We start from the raw sequence: 13,477 nt of genomic DNA, 5'->3' as shown, positions 1-13,477 counted from the left end.
TCGTTTTCCATAATCACTAAAACAAATCCCTTAGTCTTTCATAGAAAGTAAATTTTGGTTGCATAAAGCACCTGCCTTAACTTTACTCCCAAAGGTAGAAATACAAAGTCTATATGATGTTTCAAAAGTAATCTCTGGGTTTTTATTACTGCTGTTATTATTCTTCCATGGAAATCTATGTTGCAAATTATTGTAAAAAACAAATAATTTTTTATTAAAACCACAAACACTCTTTTTTTGTTAGGATTTCATGTGAGAGACCGCAGTGGAATCAAGTGTTTGCAGAAATCACCCAAATAGTAAATGGAGTTCACCTCTGTGTAATTTACTCCCAGTATATATACGACTGTTCTGTAAAAGCCTCAGACACTTGTTAGAGTACATTATTTAACAAACAGAAACCTGAAGACCTGACAAAAGCGAAACAGATCCAGAATCAGTAATCAAGGTCCAGGTACATAAATCGAGGCCTAGAGCCAAAATCAGAGTAACTCGGTGAAGCAGAGGCAGTGGTCAGGAGGCAGAAAACAGGTCAGGTAAAAAATCAGGAGAGCAGAGCAGGAGTTTTCATAGCCAGTAGCACAGGTGAGAGCCAGCACTCAACAGGAGGAGGAACAAAGGCGCAGGCAAGAGCAATAAGCTGATCAGCGACAGCAGGTAAAGGAGAGACTGTAAGCAGAGGAGCAGAATAAACCATAGCAGGAACCATGACAGTTTATATTCAGTTTCTCTTGAGGGGAAAGAAGAAAAAGAAACAAGTTATTTGATTATTCTGCTGACAGCTGGTCGCAGGCATTTGAAAGAAAAATCTATTTTTAAAATTAATTTAGAATTAAAACATAAGCTTTTACATAATGAGATTTATCCAGCTATTTCTCTTGGGCCTATTATGTTTTTACACCCAACTTTTCATTATTATTGCAATTGTGATTATTTTTCTATTATTTGGCAGGAACCCATTCTGACTTCTGGGGCACTTTGCTATTGTCAGTCAAACCTAAATTGTGGCTGCAACTTTTGGATAATCATCCTCCAGACTGGCAATGACTTCAGTTAGATTAAAAGGGAAACCTTGGTCAGATCATCCTTACATCTTTCTGATCTCAGTGGAAGTTTGTAATTGAATAAATGCATATAAATATAATTCAGGCAGGATCTCTTACTAAAAATAAAACATTTGATTATTAAAACTTAGAATTGCACCTGCAAAACAAAAGTTTAATTAATCTGTAGTTTACATTAATTGCTAGCTTTTAATAAACTTCTTTTCGTAGAGTAAAATTTTTATTATAGTTACAGCAATAATTGACATTTTTTTCCTCCTAGATTTTCAGTAAACAACTGATCCAGTGAAACAAACCGATGACAGGTGCCACTTTAAAGCAATTAGTGGTTTCATTCAAATGTGTGTTTGTCTCCAGCGCCAGGGACAGACGGGTTGCTGTGTCTGCTGTGTACCAATGAACAGCTGCCGTCGGGGCGTGATGACCTTTTTGTCTCCCGGCGGTCAGGTACGGAGAGGGGGCGGAGACACAGGAGGAGCAGCCTCGTGTCGGACTGGTCCCGACGTCCCGGACAATAAATGGCCGTGAGCCGACAGAGAGCGGCGGTGAGGCGAGTTTCCTTTATTCTCAGCACGGCCGCATCAAGAGCTTCCTCCATGCTCACATAGCGGGTTAAAAGGGGCCAAGAGGCGCGCTTCATCCTCTCTTGTCAGTAACCTACATTTTTATCTCTCTGGGAGGATGAGGGAGTCCTGTTGACACCACGGAGAGATACACGCTGAGACCGACTATGGCTGTGGACGGTAAGAGCGCTCAGTTCTGCGGAGATTCTCGGCCGGACAGTTTTCTGACAGACTTTGTTCGGATCTGACTTGTGAGTTGTGACGGTAAAAGCCTCACATCAGAGGATCCGCACAAAAAGAGCTGCCTATTTATTCAGTCATTCACAGCATGCCGATAATTAAAGTTGTTGACATGGTTCTTGCTATTAGATTATTAGATTAGATTTGTCAATTAAAAACAAGAAGAAAACTTTCGCAATTTATTTTGTCTTTGTTATGCATTTCTAAACTGTGAAAAGTGGAGCATAGAAAGGATTTTGTGATATTTATTTGAGTTGTAATTAAAACACAGCATTTTGCTGGCAAAAACAGTTTTCTTCCATTGTATATTTACGTAGCTGAGTTCTGGATCCAGGAATACTTAATTTTGGGACTAATATTCAGTTTAACTAGGAGCAGTTTTATCTGTCATCTTTTGTTTTTTTGCTTCCTTTTTCACTGTTTCAAAATGATGAAATTATATTTGCGACTTTATGACAATGCTTTTTCGTGTATTTTGTTCTATAATTATTACATTTAACAAATTAATTAAAATAATGTTCTTTTAATTTTTCTTTATTAGCCCTAGATAAAAAAATAGAATTGTCCTGTATTGTCCTACAATGGTTTCGTCTTAAATACAGAATATTTTAATTTCTATTTCTTAAAAAGCAAGGGTAGAGATCATTTAATCATACTCACTAGTTACTGAATCTTGCATATCAAACACAGAATCCTTGCAACTATGATGAATAAGTGATGAGGTTATATATTTTGCTGCCTCAGCTTGAAATTTATGCTTTTCTGTAAGTCCAAGGGTTGTCTTCTCCCACCTCCTTTTAGCTTAAAGGGGCAAAGACGCACAATTTGGCATTATTGTGCTTTAAATTTACTTTAACACCTCTTCTTTGTTTTCCCTGTTTGTTTTCCACACTCCTCTGTCTGTCCTTTGTATGGCTGGTTGGTTTTTATTGCAGGCTAGCAAACTTAAGTGAAGTCTAATCAAAGCTTATTTTTTTTCTCCTCAAGGACAATAATGTGTGTTGGAACATCTCAGTTGTGCCGTGTGTGTTTTCTATTTGTGTCTATTTAGGAAAATCAGTCAAATATACACCAACGCAAAGCACACGTTAGTATACCTTTATGATTTTCAGCTTCTCCTTTTCATATCAAAACCATTCTGACCCCATTTAATAATTTTTTGAAAAGTGTCAAATATCTGGACATCTTCCATATAGAGTACATTGCTCTACAATAAGAAAATCAGTGTTGCTCCCTTTATCTGTCAGTGGTTGTAACGTCATGGCCGCATGGTGTCTTTGCCTGAAGTTATACATTGAACTATCTATAATTGAGCCGAAGTTTGCTTAAGCAGCATTGATTTATGCAGTGCCCTGGGCACTGATGTCAGAAAGTGCCACTGTTCCACTTAAACTTTAATGCACGTTGGTGCAAAGAATAAAAGAGAGCGAAAACCATATTTTACTGTTGACAGCAGGGAAGGACACCCTGAGAGTCACTGGATGCCAACATATGGCCTGTGAGTTCAGACATGTCAGGCTTGCTCAGTAAAACATTTAAGTTCAGATTGTTCTCAATTTGCTTTTATTTGCAGTGTCATTGTTTGGCAGGCTGTCACCTGCTGACCAGTAGGTACTACAAATAACAAAGCCTGGTTTTTGTAGTCTTTTTAAAAAAAAATTTTATTTATTTTTTTTACATTTACAAGAACGCTTAAATGGCTGCTTAAATTACATAGACATCTTCAATGTTGTGTAAATGTACTTTACTGACAATGATTTTTCTTTCTCGCTGCCATTGATGCATGCTTTGAAGCAGATTCAGTTCTTCAGATATTTGCCTAAACTTACCAGTAGGTCTGGAAGTATTGCAGCATCTGAAACAAGAGTAAAAATAATTATCCTTAACAGAAGTGTGCAGAAAAACCGACTTGTGACTGGGATTTGCTTTGTCTTTAATCAGCTTGACTGATCCTACTCACTGCTCAGGGTTTTGAAAAAGTTGGATCTTTTTGTGATGCATGATTGCATCATATGTAAGCACTACTAAATTGTCTTACAACAACATTCTTCGGTGTGGACACTGTGACGGATGGGATGAGATTTAATAGGATTTAAACTTATGAATTCTTCTGGCAAGGAAAGGGCTAGACTCATAGTAGACGATAGGAGGGCTGCTTTATTTTATAGTTTTCATTGTGGATTTGGAAATCCACAATTTTGTACTATTACAAAATGTCAGGCATTTATCAAACCGTGTTTGACGGCTCCATCACACCTTGTGTGATGCTGCATTCCTAATAAAAGACGGCAGACAAAAGGAAGGGTAGAATATACGCTACATAGATATACGTTCCTTCATGTTAACAAATCTGAGCAGGTTAATTTTTTCTGGAATGTTGGCTTACTTATCTCCGAAACTCTGGAAGTGTAGTCAAATCAGAGATAAGCAGCCAATACCAACACATCAATCTTTGTCTGCTGCCTCTCCTATACACCCTTCACCACTGCACAGACCAAAAGCACATTGTCTAGCAGAAGAACTTGATTTTTAGAGAGAAAATAACCAAAAGCCTATTGCTTTTATGCTCAAAGAGACAAGGCTGACCAGGCTCAGCTAGATATCTAAAGATTTGTGGCGATGCGGAGGATGTCAGGATGGCTATCATGCATCCTCATGCTGCCAGAAAAATGTACATACACATGGACGCACACATAGCAGTGCTCATCAGCAACCTGACAGCCTACGGGGAGACGACTACACAGCTGGAACACAATCAAAACCCAAGCCATTTGTTTATTTCGGCCTCATCTCTCTTACTGGAGCATGGCAACATTCAATGGAAATTTCATTGAGAACTGTGTTATTGAAATGCACAAGGCATTCTTTCTCTGAAGCACTGATTTGTATCTTCAAAAAGTGGGTATGTCTTGATGAAGGATCATCAGGAGTGTCACATACACAGTCACTCCTGTGATCAGGTGCCACCATTGTTCAGCTGTGAAACAATTCCCCCGCTTGCAGGAGAAGCCTCCTGCACTAACAAAGTAATTCAGACCGAGTGTGCGTCTGAACATGTGCATTTTTTTATTCTGTGGATATGTTTATGTTGGATGAAGCAAAAGAGGTTTCTAGTGTCGCAGTTAAGGAGACGCATGGGGGGGGGAGCAGTAAGCACGTGAACACACCCTTGTTGTCTTTTCCCTGATGTGCACTGCATCGCCTGCTGATGGCGGTCCATTTGGTGGTGGAGCCAAATGGTTTTTAGGTGTTTGGAGTTAACTGATTTGGTAATAGAGTCTTAACCTCCTCTGTTTCAGATCTGCTGCGAGGATTTTCCATGTGGACATGCATGTAAGGCATGCAAGAGCCTAACCTCATTCCCCACCATCCATTATCATCCCTCACAGCAGGGGGCGGGGTGGGGGGGAGGCGTCAGTTTAATGCATAGAGAGTCCTACTAAATGTGTACGCACCCACACAGAAACACACCCACTCACAAGCACTCCTATCATCCATCATCAACACCCTGATCCTCTGCTGGCCTGTAGTTGTTCCTGACCTGATCCTGTGGATTTTAGACCCACAGAGAGCAGAATAAATATGAAGAGGACAGAGAAGGAGAGAGAGAGAGCAGACAGAGATGGATGTGTTTCAAAATGCGCTCACAAACCTGGACCTTAAGTGTGTGTAAACTTGTCATTCAGCTTGAGGGCACAGTTGTTGGCCTTTGCTACTATTTCTTGCAGGTATGTTTGGATATGCATTTGATGAAAGGCATCGTAAATGCAGAAGAAGAACCACAAACGCTTCAGAATATGTTTTCTAGAATGTGACTGTTTGCACTAAAATGTCCTTTGTATTTCCTGGCTCTGCAAGCATCATGCTTGTAGTACTTCACTTTGTAAAGACTCCAGCAAGTCATTATGCACAGATGAAGAAAACTTGCAACAGTAATGAACCTTCCCAGGAGTGACTGTGGAGCCATGTAGGCCTCATTGCCTAAGTGAAAATGAGAATCTATGATTCAACAACAAGAAAGAAATGAGGCAAAAATGACACCCGTGGTAGATCTTAAACGTAGAAACCTCAACTGGCTAAAAACAATGCAAAGCCCATCTCACATTTGACAAATACAGCACCATATCGGTGATCTGTAAGAGTTATTGAACAATATTCTGTGGACTGAAGAGCAATAATGGAACTCTGTGTCCTGTCACATTAAGCATAAGACTATAATGTTTTAGAAAAAGAACATCAAACATGGTGGTAGTGTGATGCTCTGGGGCTGCTTAGCTGCTTCAGGACCTGAAGTAGTTCTCGTAATTGATGGGGTCATGAATTCTGCTCCCTACCAGGACATCCTAGAGAAAAATGCATCAGTTCCTGGCCTTAATCTTAAGCACACCTGTTGTCTGCAGCAGGACATTGCCGGTATTGGCATAACCAGCTATTGGGCTTATGGGTCATATACTTTTTCACATAAGGCCTGGTTGGTTTAAATAGCTTTTTTTTTTTCACCTGTAATAAATAATATTCTCATTTTAAAATTACCATTTTAATGTAAACATGTACATTGTTAAACAAGACTTTTTGTGCGGGCCATGAAAAGGTAACAAAGTGATGTCAGCTTCACCTGAAATTTTTTTGTGTATTTGTCCTCTCAAGCACAAATTGGCTACCTTTTTACCACTCCTGGATTATGGAGATGTTTTATATATGAATGCTTTGACCAAATCTCTTCAATCCTTGCATACTGTCTATCATTGTGCCTTACGGTTTGCAACAGGCAGGCATAAAACTCACTGTCTTACACATCACAGTGAGTCTGATTTGTATGCAAAAGCAGAATAGCATCCACTAAGCGTACGAAGATACAATCACCTGATGATACTCATTTATAAAACTGTACTCGACTTTGCTCCACCTTACTTTAAATCTCTTTTATAATGATCAATTACTGCCCATTCTTTATGGTCCAACAAAATTTCTCTTTTGCATGTTTCAGTCTTTGAACAGAGAAAAGGGAAGCAAGCATTCAGCGCCATGGCTCCTTTAGCATAGAATCAACTCTAGTCTGAATTCAAGATGTCAAATCTTATTTCATTGGAATTATTTTGATCGCTTCTCAAAACCGAGCAACATTCTCTTAGTCAATGGCATTGCTTTTTAAAATTTGTTTCAAACTTGCGTATATGGTTAAATTTGGTTTACTTTTGCGTAACAAGTTTGATATGTATTGCAGATTTCTGCCTGCGTCCCTCTTGCAAATGAGATCTGGATCTCCATTGGATTTTACCTGGTTAAATAAATAAAAAAAGAGAGAAAAATCTAGTTTTTATCCTGCCTTGTATACAGTGCATATTGAATTAAAAAAGTATTTGCCAAAATAGCTATCAGCTTTCAGCATACAAGATTTATACTCTGCAGTCTGCACAACACAAAATGCTCTGGTCTTTGACGATGCCATCTGCCGACCAGTAATTTACATAAACAAAAATAAATAAAGTTTTTCTGTCAATTGCATCCATTACGTCTCGTGCTCTTTGCCTAATGACATACTTTTAGAATCAGATTTATTTTTATGTCTAGTTCAGAATTTACAGCATGTGCAAACTCATTTTTGCTCATGTTAATTAGCACCAGCAAATAAATTTACCTGCATGTACTTGAAAGTCATACTTGCAAACAGCCTAAACTTGTTAAGCAAGCCCGAGAAAATGCCTTTTTCACGGTAATGTAATCTGAATGTCCAGCCTCAGTGGTAACTTGCTGTAGACGGAGATTCAACACGGCTTAAACCCTGACTGAGCATTTAAGACTTTAATGGATATAGAAATGTTCTCTGTTCAAAAGAGTGAAATGGTGGTCAAAGAGGACAAGATCACTGCAGGATAAATCAAGAGTGGATTAGCATAAGCAGATTGAGGTGCGTTTTGGATTATGCCCCAAAGCGTCACACCTCAGATGTCTCTTTTGGTTAGTCGTCTGCCCTCACTGTTGCTACATTTTGCCATCACTTAAATGCTTACCCAGAGGACAAGGAGGTACCTGTCTGATCCTGTGTCCTCGTCTTGGGTCTGACATTTCTACCTCCCTCTCGTCACTTCCTTTTTTTTTTTCTGAATTAGAGTGCGCAAAGGCCCATATCCAATTTCTTTCCTTTAATTAGCCATCTACTCAGCAATGGAGCGATTGAGGAGGGAACTAGAAGGGGAGAAATGAGGGGGAAAAAAAATGAAAGACATAATTTTGCTGAAGGATTGCACCGATTTAGATACAATTTCAATCATTTGTTGATTTGAAACATGTCAACTCAATTATTCTTTCCCCCGTATTATTTTTACTGTTCAAGTAAAGTGACACATGTCCTATTAAATGAAAGGAGAACTTACTGAATTTAAAGTTTTTACATTGTATCTGTTGTTGCTTTCTCTTGTCACCATCTGTCCAGACAAAACGAGACGCACTAAATGAGAAGAGGGCTTGTTGGGCTATAAACACGTTTTTGTCCTCTGAGTTATCCTTGGCCAGATGTCTTTCAGCTCACAGTTTCAAGGAGAAAAACAACCTTCTCACACGGTTTGCTGTCCTCTCCATTAGAATGTGCTAAACAAACGGCCTAATTAAGTGTGGCCTTGTGTGAGAGCGCAAGCTTGGAGCTTTTCACTCTTTGTTAATAGGTTAGGCATCTCCTCCTACTGAGTTGCTGGGGGTCAGTACACCCTTCTGTGGAGATTGTCCATCTAACCAAATTGCTGATGGCTCCAGTTACACCCTAACAAGCCATACATCCTCTCGCATTTAGGAGCAGAAGTCATGCTCATCCACTCGAAAAGCAATTAAGTTCCCGAAAGCAATCTCGTTGCGTGATCTCTGGCAGGTCTCATCGGCATGAGATTATGTGAGTTTATGTGGAGGAAACCGTGTGTGTGTGTTTCTTCTATGTTAGTTCAAATATGTTTTAGACTTATTCCACCCAATGGTCGTACCTCCTCCAAAAATAGAAATCAATTTTCTGTCTTCCCCTCTTATCACACATTTAGTGCTTTCCTTCCCTCCGCTGCTCTCGCTCTTCCTGCCTATATTTTCATACTTTTTAATCATTTTTACCTCTGCGCGGCACACCTTCTGTTGCATTCATCTATCTTATATCCCTTGTTCATGTTTTGCTGCATTGCTCTCTCTCCTGCTCCTTCTGTGTATGTATTCATGCAAAGTTTCCATATAAAGCTCTGGCAAAGTCCAAGGCCTCCCCTGGCTTTCACATTTATGCTAGAATGAGCCCTCGATTTACCATGTCAATGGGCAGCCAAGAGTCAGCGTGTCACCTCGACAGCTGGGGTGTTGAGCAGGAGTTGTTCAAATGTAGCTCAATGCTCTTGTATGTTTGCTCATGTTTACTGGATTTAATATAGGAGTGCATAATCCGGAGGTCATGAATGTCTCAAATATGTTTTTTTTTGTTTTTGTTTTTTTTCTTTTTAGGCATGTATATTTTTGAAGTAAAACAATATGTAATTAAATTAAACATGTAATGGTAAAAAATAGACTGTCTTGCTCTGGTCAATCTAAAACCAACCTCTGACTCATATGTACTTGTATATATTAGATCTTTGGTCTTCTGTCAAGTACTATTGCCTCTAGCTTCAATTGTCCATTTTGAAAAAACAGGTCTATTATAAACCAACAAAGACAAGCAGCTCTTTAAGTAGCCCTTTGACATTCATAGATCACCAACAATGATGCTCATGTCTTGCACTCATGTAAACTTTTAAGGTAAATCCAGCAGTGTAGAACCAAAACATGCATGGAAAAAAACTAATCATTTCTGATGAAACTGCCCTTAGCTGTGGTCCAGTTATCTATTCTGTCATGCCACACTTCACCACGATTTGTGCAATGTGTGATACTGATAAGAGATTATGTCCTGTTGTGTTTTTTGCCTTGCATCCAACAGATCTTCATCATCATCACTTAGGGGTCGGCTGTTACAGTTGCTTGGCGGCTAGGAAGCATAAAGGTCATGTTGAACCCCCATTCTACCTCCTGCCATTTACAAGACAAACTGAGACCGGCTCATGGCATCTGGGTCTGAGTAAAAGTGTTACTTGAAAAAAGTTTGAATGGGAAAAGAGCTCTTTGATTCTTTACCTATGTTTTTTGTAGTACATTTAGGGCTGACGATTGCACAATTTAGCACAACCTAGATTTTCTTAAAAATAATCAGGATGTCCATTGTGACTGACAGCGGAGACTATTGAACCCTAAGCTGCTAGCATTTCAAAAACTTAAACATAAAGGTTTGATAACTAATTTTAAAAAAGTGAAAATGTAATATTAATTTAAAGCATATTTTTAGTGTAAAAACTGAAAGGTTTACTGCACTTATTCTCTCTCTTAAACTCCACCTTTTAGATTAATGTTTTCTAATGTTTACATATAATTTTAGCCTTGTCAGCATTAGTTTAACTCATGACTAAAAGTTAATTTTACTCATGGTCAGGGGCGCAACTACATATTATTCAGGTGGATGCAAAAACATAAATCGGCCCCCCCACCCCGAAAGGAAGGTATGTAAGGGTTAAGGAGCGTAGAAAACATACGGTCGCTCTATACCAGGGGTGTCAAACTCAATTTCACCGAGGGCCACTTCAGCATATTGGCCCCCCTCAACGGGCCACATTGACGGTACAAATCAGGAGTGCATCCCTGCTAAAACACCCCAGACAAAAGGTTGACTTCCCTCATTCAGGTCTGTAGAGGCTTATAATGAGTCAATGGTCCAGGTGTGTTAGAGAAGGAATGCATCTAAAGTTGCAGATGGTAGCTCTGGAAAACTAGACTTGGGTACCCCCAGCATAAATGTATGAAAATACAATGCTAAAAATAAATTAAACACCTCCTCATATTGTTAAATAACTGATTTTATGTATTGAAGTTTTAAATATTGCATTTGAGTTTCCATGGCCTATAAAATACTGGGGGGGCCACGAGTTTGACACATGTGCATTACGCCATAGAACTGCCAATTGGTAATTGAAGTAAAGTAGCTTCGATTTCAAAGAAGCCTACATTGAAGTCGATTGGCAAATGAACCATCACCAAAGAGGAAGGCTCTTGTTGTCTCACTGCACCCCAAGAGATGCATAACCGACAAAAACTGTTTCTGTCTGGTTTCGAACCAGAGACCTTTTGCATGTAAAGCAAACATGATAACCACTACACTACAGGAACTGAACTTCTCTGCTTTGTTTCAGTTTGAGGTTCCAAAGTTGATGATGTGAGATGCAACATGAAAATTTCAACTAAGGTTTGCACTCAGATGCCTGGATTGAAAGTACAGACCATGGGACCACAGAACCCTTGTTGACCTTTAGTAAACACCTGTGATGAATGGAACAAACTAAATCTGTTTCTGTCTGGTTTCGAACCAGAGACCTTTTTCGTGTGAAGCAAATGTGATAACCACTACACTACAGAAACTCATGCTCTTTGCAGTGTACCTGGTAGATGATCCACATTTTGTTAGAGACTAATAACGAGCATGGAACAATGTCAAATACCACAGATCCTCTCAGAGAGCACAGTAACTTGGTGAACAAACTGTCAGACTTATACTTGTACCTAATTTCACATTACAGTCCATAAACTAAGCCTGGGATCAAAAAAAATTATTAAAGATGTCATTAGCAGAGACAAATTGTTCTACAGAGACTTGGCTAAATGGCTATAAAATAAAATCAATACTTACAAATAAAAAATGGTTCAAAAATAAAATTAATACATTAAAATAAAAAATATCTGTGAAATGCAATCAACACTTGAAAATTAAAAATGGTTCAAAAATACAATCAATCTCTGGAAAATAAAATATTATGCATGTTGTTTTGAAAAACATTAGAATATAAGCACTTTTATCAAATCTTCATTGTGGTAAGATCATGTAAGTTCTTAAATCCATGGAAATCCAACAGTTTGTAAGGTAGGTGAGTTAGCTCAGCAGGTTAGTGCACCGTGCTGGTAATGCTGAGGTCATCGGTTCAAACCCCGTATGGGGCAATTCNCTGGAAAACTAGACTTGGGCACCCCCAGCATAAATGTATGAAAATACAATGCTAAAAATAAATTAAACACCACCTCATATTGTTAAATAACTGATTTTATGTATTGAAGTTTTAAATATTGCATTTGAGTTTCCATGGCCTATAAAATGCTGGGGGGCCACGAGTTTGACACATGTGGATTACGCCATAGAACTGCCAATTGGTAATTGAAGTAAAGTTGCTTCGATTTCAAAGAAGCCGACTGGCAAATGAACTATCACCAAAGAGGAAGGCTCTTGTTGTCTCACTGCACCCCAAGAGATGCATAACCGACAAAAAAATGTTTCTGTCTGGTTTTGAACCAGAGACCTATTGCATGTAAAGCAAACATGATAACCACTACACTACAGGAACTGAACTTCTCTGCTTTGTTTCAGTGTGAGGTTCCAAAGTTGATGATGTGAGATGCAACATGAAAATTTCAACTGAGGTTTGGACTCAGATGCCTGGATTCAGAGTACAGACCATGACACCACAGAACCCTTGTTGACCTTTAGTAAACACCTGTGATGAATAGAACAAACTAAATCTGTTTCTGTCTGGTTTCGAACCAGAGACCTTTTGCATGTAAAGCGAATGTGATAACCACTACACTACAGAAACTCATGCTCTTTGCAGTGTACCTGGTAGATGATCCACATTTTGTTAGATACTAATAACGAGCATGGAACAATGTCAAATACCACAGATCCTCTCAGAGAGCACAGTAACTTGGTGAACAAACTGTCAAACTTGTTTGACAACTTGTTTGACAACAAATGTTGTTTTGAAAAACATTAGAATATAAGCACTTTTATCAAATCTTCATTGTGGTAAGATCATGTAAGTTCTTCTTAAATCCATGGAAACCCAACAGTTTGTAAGGTAGGTGAGTTAGCTCAGCAGGTTAGAGCACCGTGCTGGTAATGCTGAGGTTGTCGGTTCAAACCCCGTATGGGACAATCCATGTGTAAGGTCTTTCAAACAATCAACACTTCAAAATAAAAAAGGGTTCAAAAATAAAATCAACACTTTACAATAAATAAGGTTTCAAAAATAAAATCAACACTTCAAAATAAATAAGGTTTCAAAAATATAATAAACACTTCACAATAAATAAGGTTTCAAAAATAAAATCAACACTTTACAATTAAAAAATGGTTCAAATATAAAATCAACACTTCAAAATAAATAAAGGTTAAAAAACAAAATCAACACTTTACAATTAAAAAATAAAAACACTTTACAATAAATAAGGTTTCAAAAATAAAATCAACACTTTACAATTAAAAAGTGGTTCAAAAATAAAATCAACACTTCAAATTTTAAAATGGTTTAAAAATAAAATCAACACTTCAAAATGTATAATGGTAACTGTTTCTGTCTGTTCAGTCCATAAAATCAATACTTACAAATAAAAAATGGCTAGGAAGCACATTACAAACCTTTTGTTTGCGTTAAATTCAAATCTCCATTACAGACCAGAGAAAACTAAAGAGAATTCAACGTTGTGGAGCCCTCAAGTGGATTAACACAACGTTGCATT

General features: G+C 38.3%; 1 protein-coding gene across 1 annotated transcript in view; it reads left to right on the top strand.

Moving 5' to 3' along the window:
• Window positions 1-1,426: 1,426 nt before the first annotated feature.
• Window positions 1,427-13,477, top strand: part of samd10b (sterile alpha motif domain containing 10b) — a 56,465-nt gene continuing 44,414 nt past the window's right edge. Inside the window, exon 1 of the mRNA XM_007557650.2 lies at window positions 1,427-1,807. Within this exon, the coding sequence (XP_007557712.1) occupies window positions 1,795-1,807 (13 nt within the window). The 5' untranslated portion in view covers window positions 1,427-1,794. The remainder of the gene's footprint in view (window positions 1,808-13,477) is intronic.

Source organism: Poecilia formosa, unplaced genomic scaffold (genome assembly GCF_000485575.1).
Source record: "Poecilia formosa unplaced genomic scaffold, Poecilia_formosa-5.1.2 Scaffold90, whole genome shotgun sequence".
In the NCBI taxonomy this organism is placed as follows: Eukaryota; Metazoa; Chordata; class Actinopteri; order Cyprinodontiformes; family Poeciliidae; genus Poecilia; species Poecilia formosa.
Note: the sequence above shows the minus strand (reverse complement) of the source record. Positions and strands in the feature narration are given on the sequence as shown.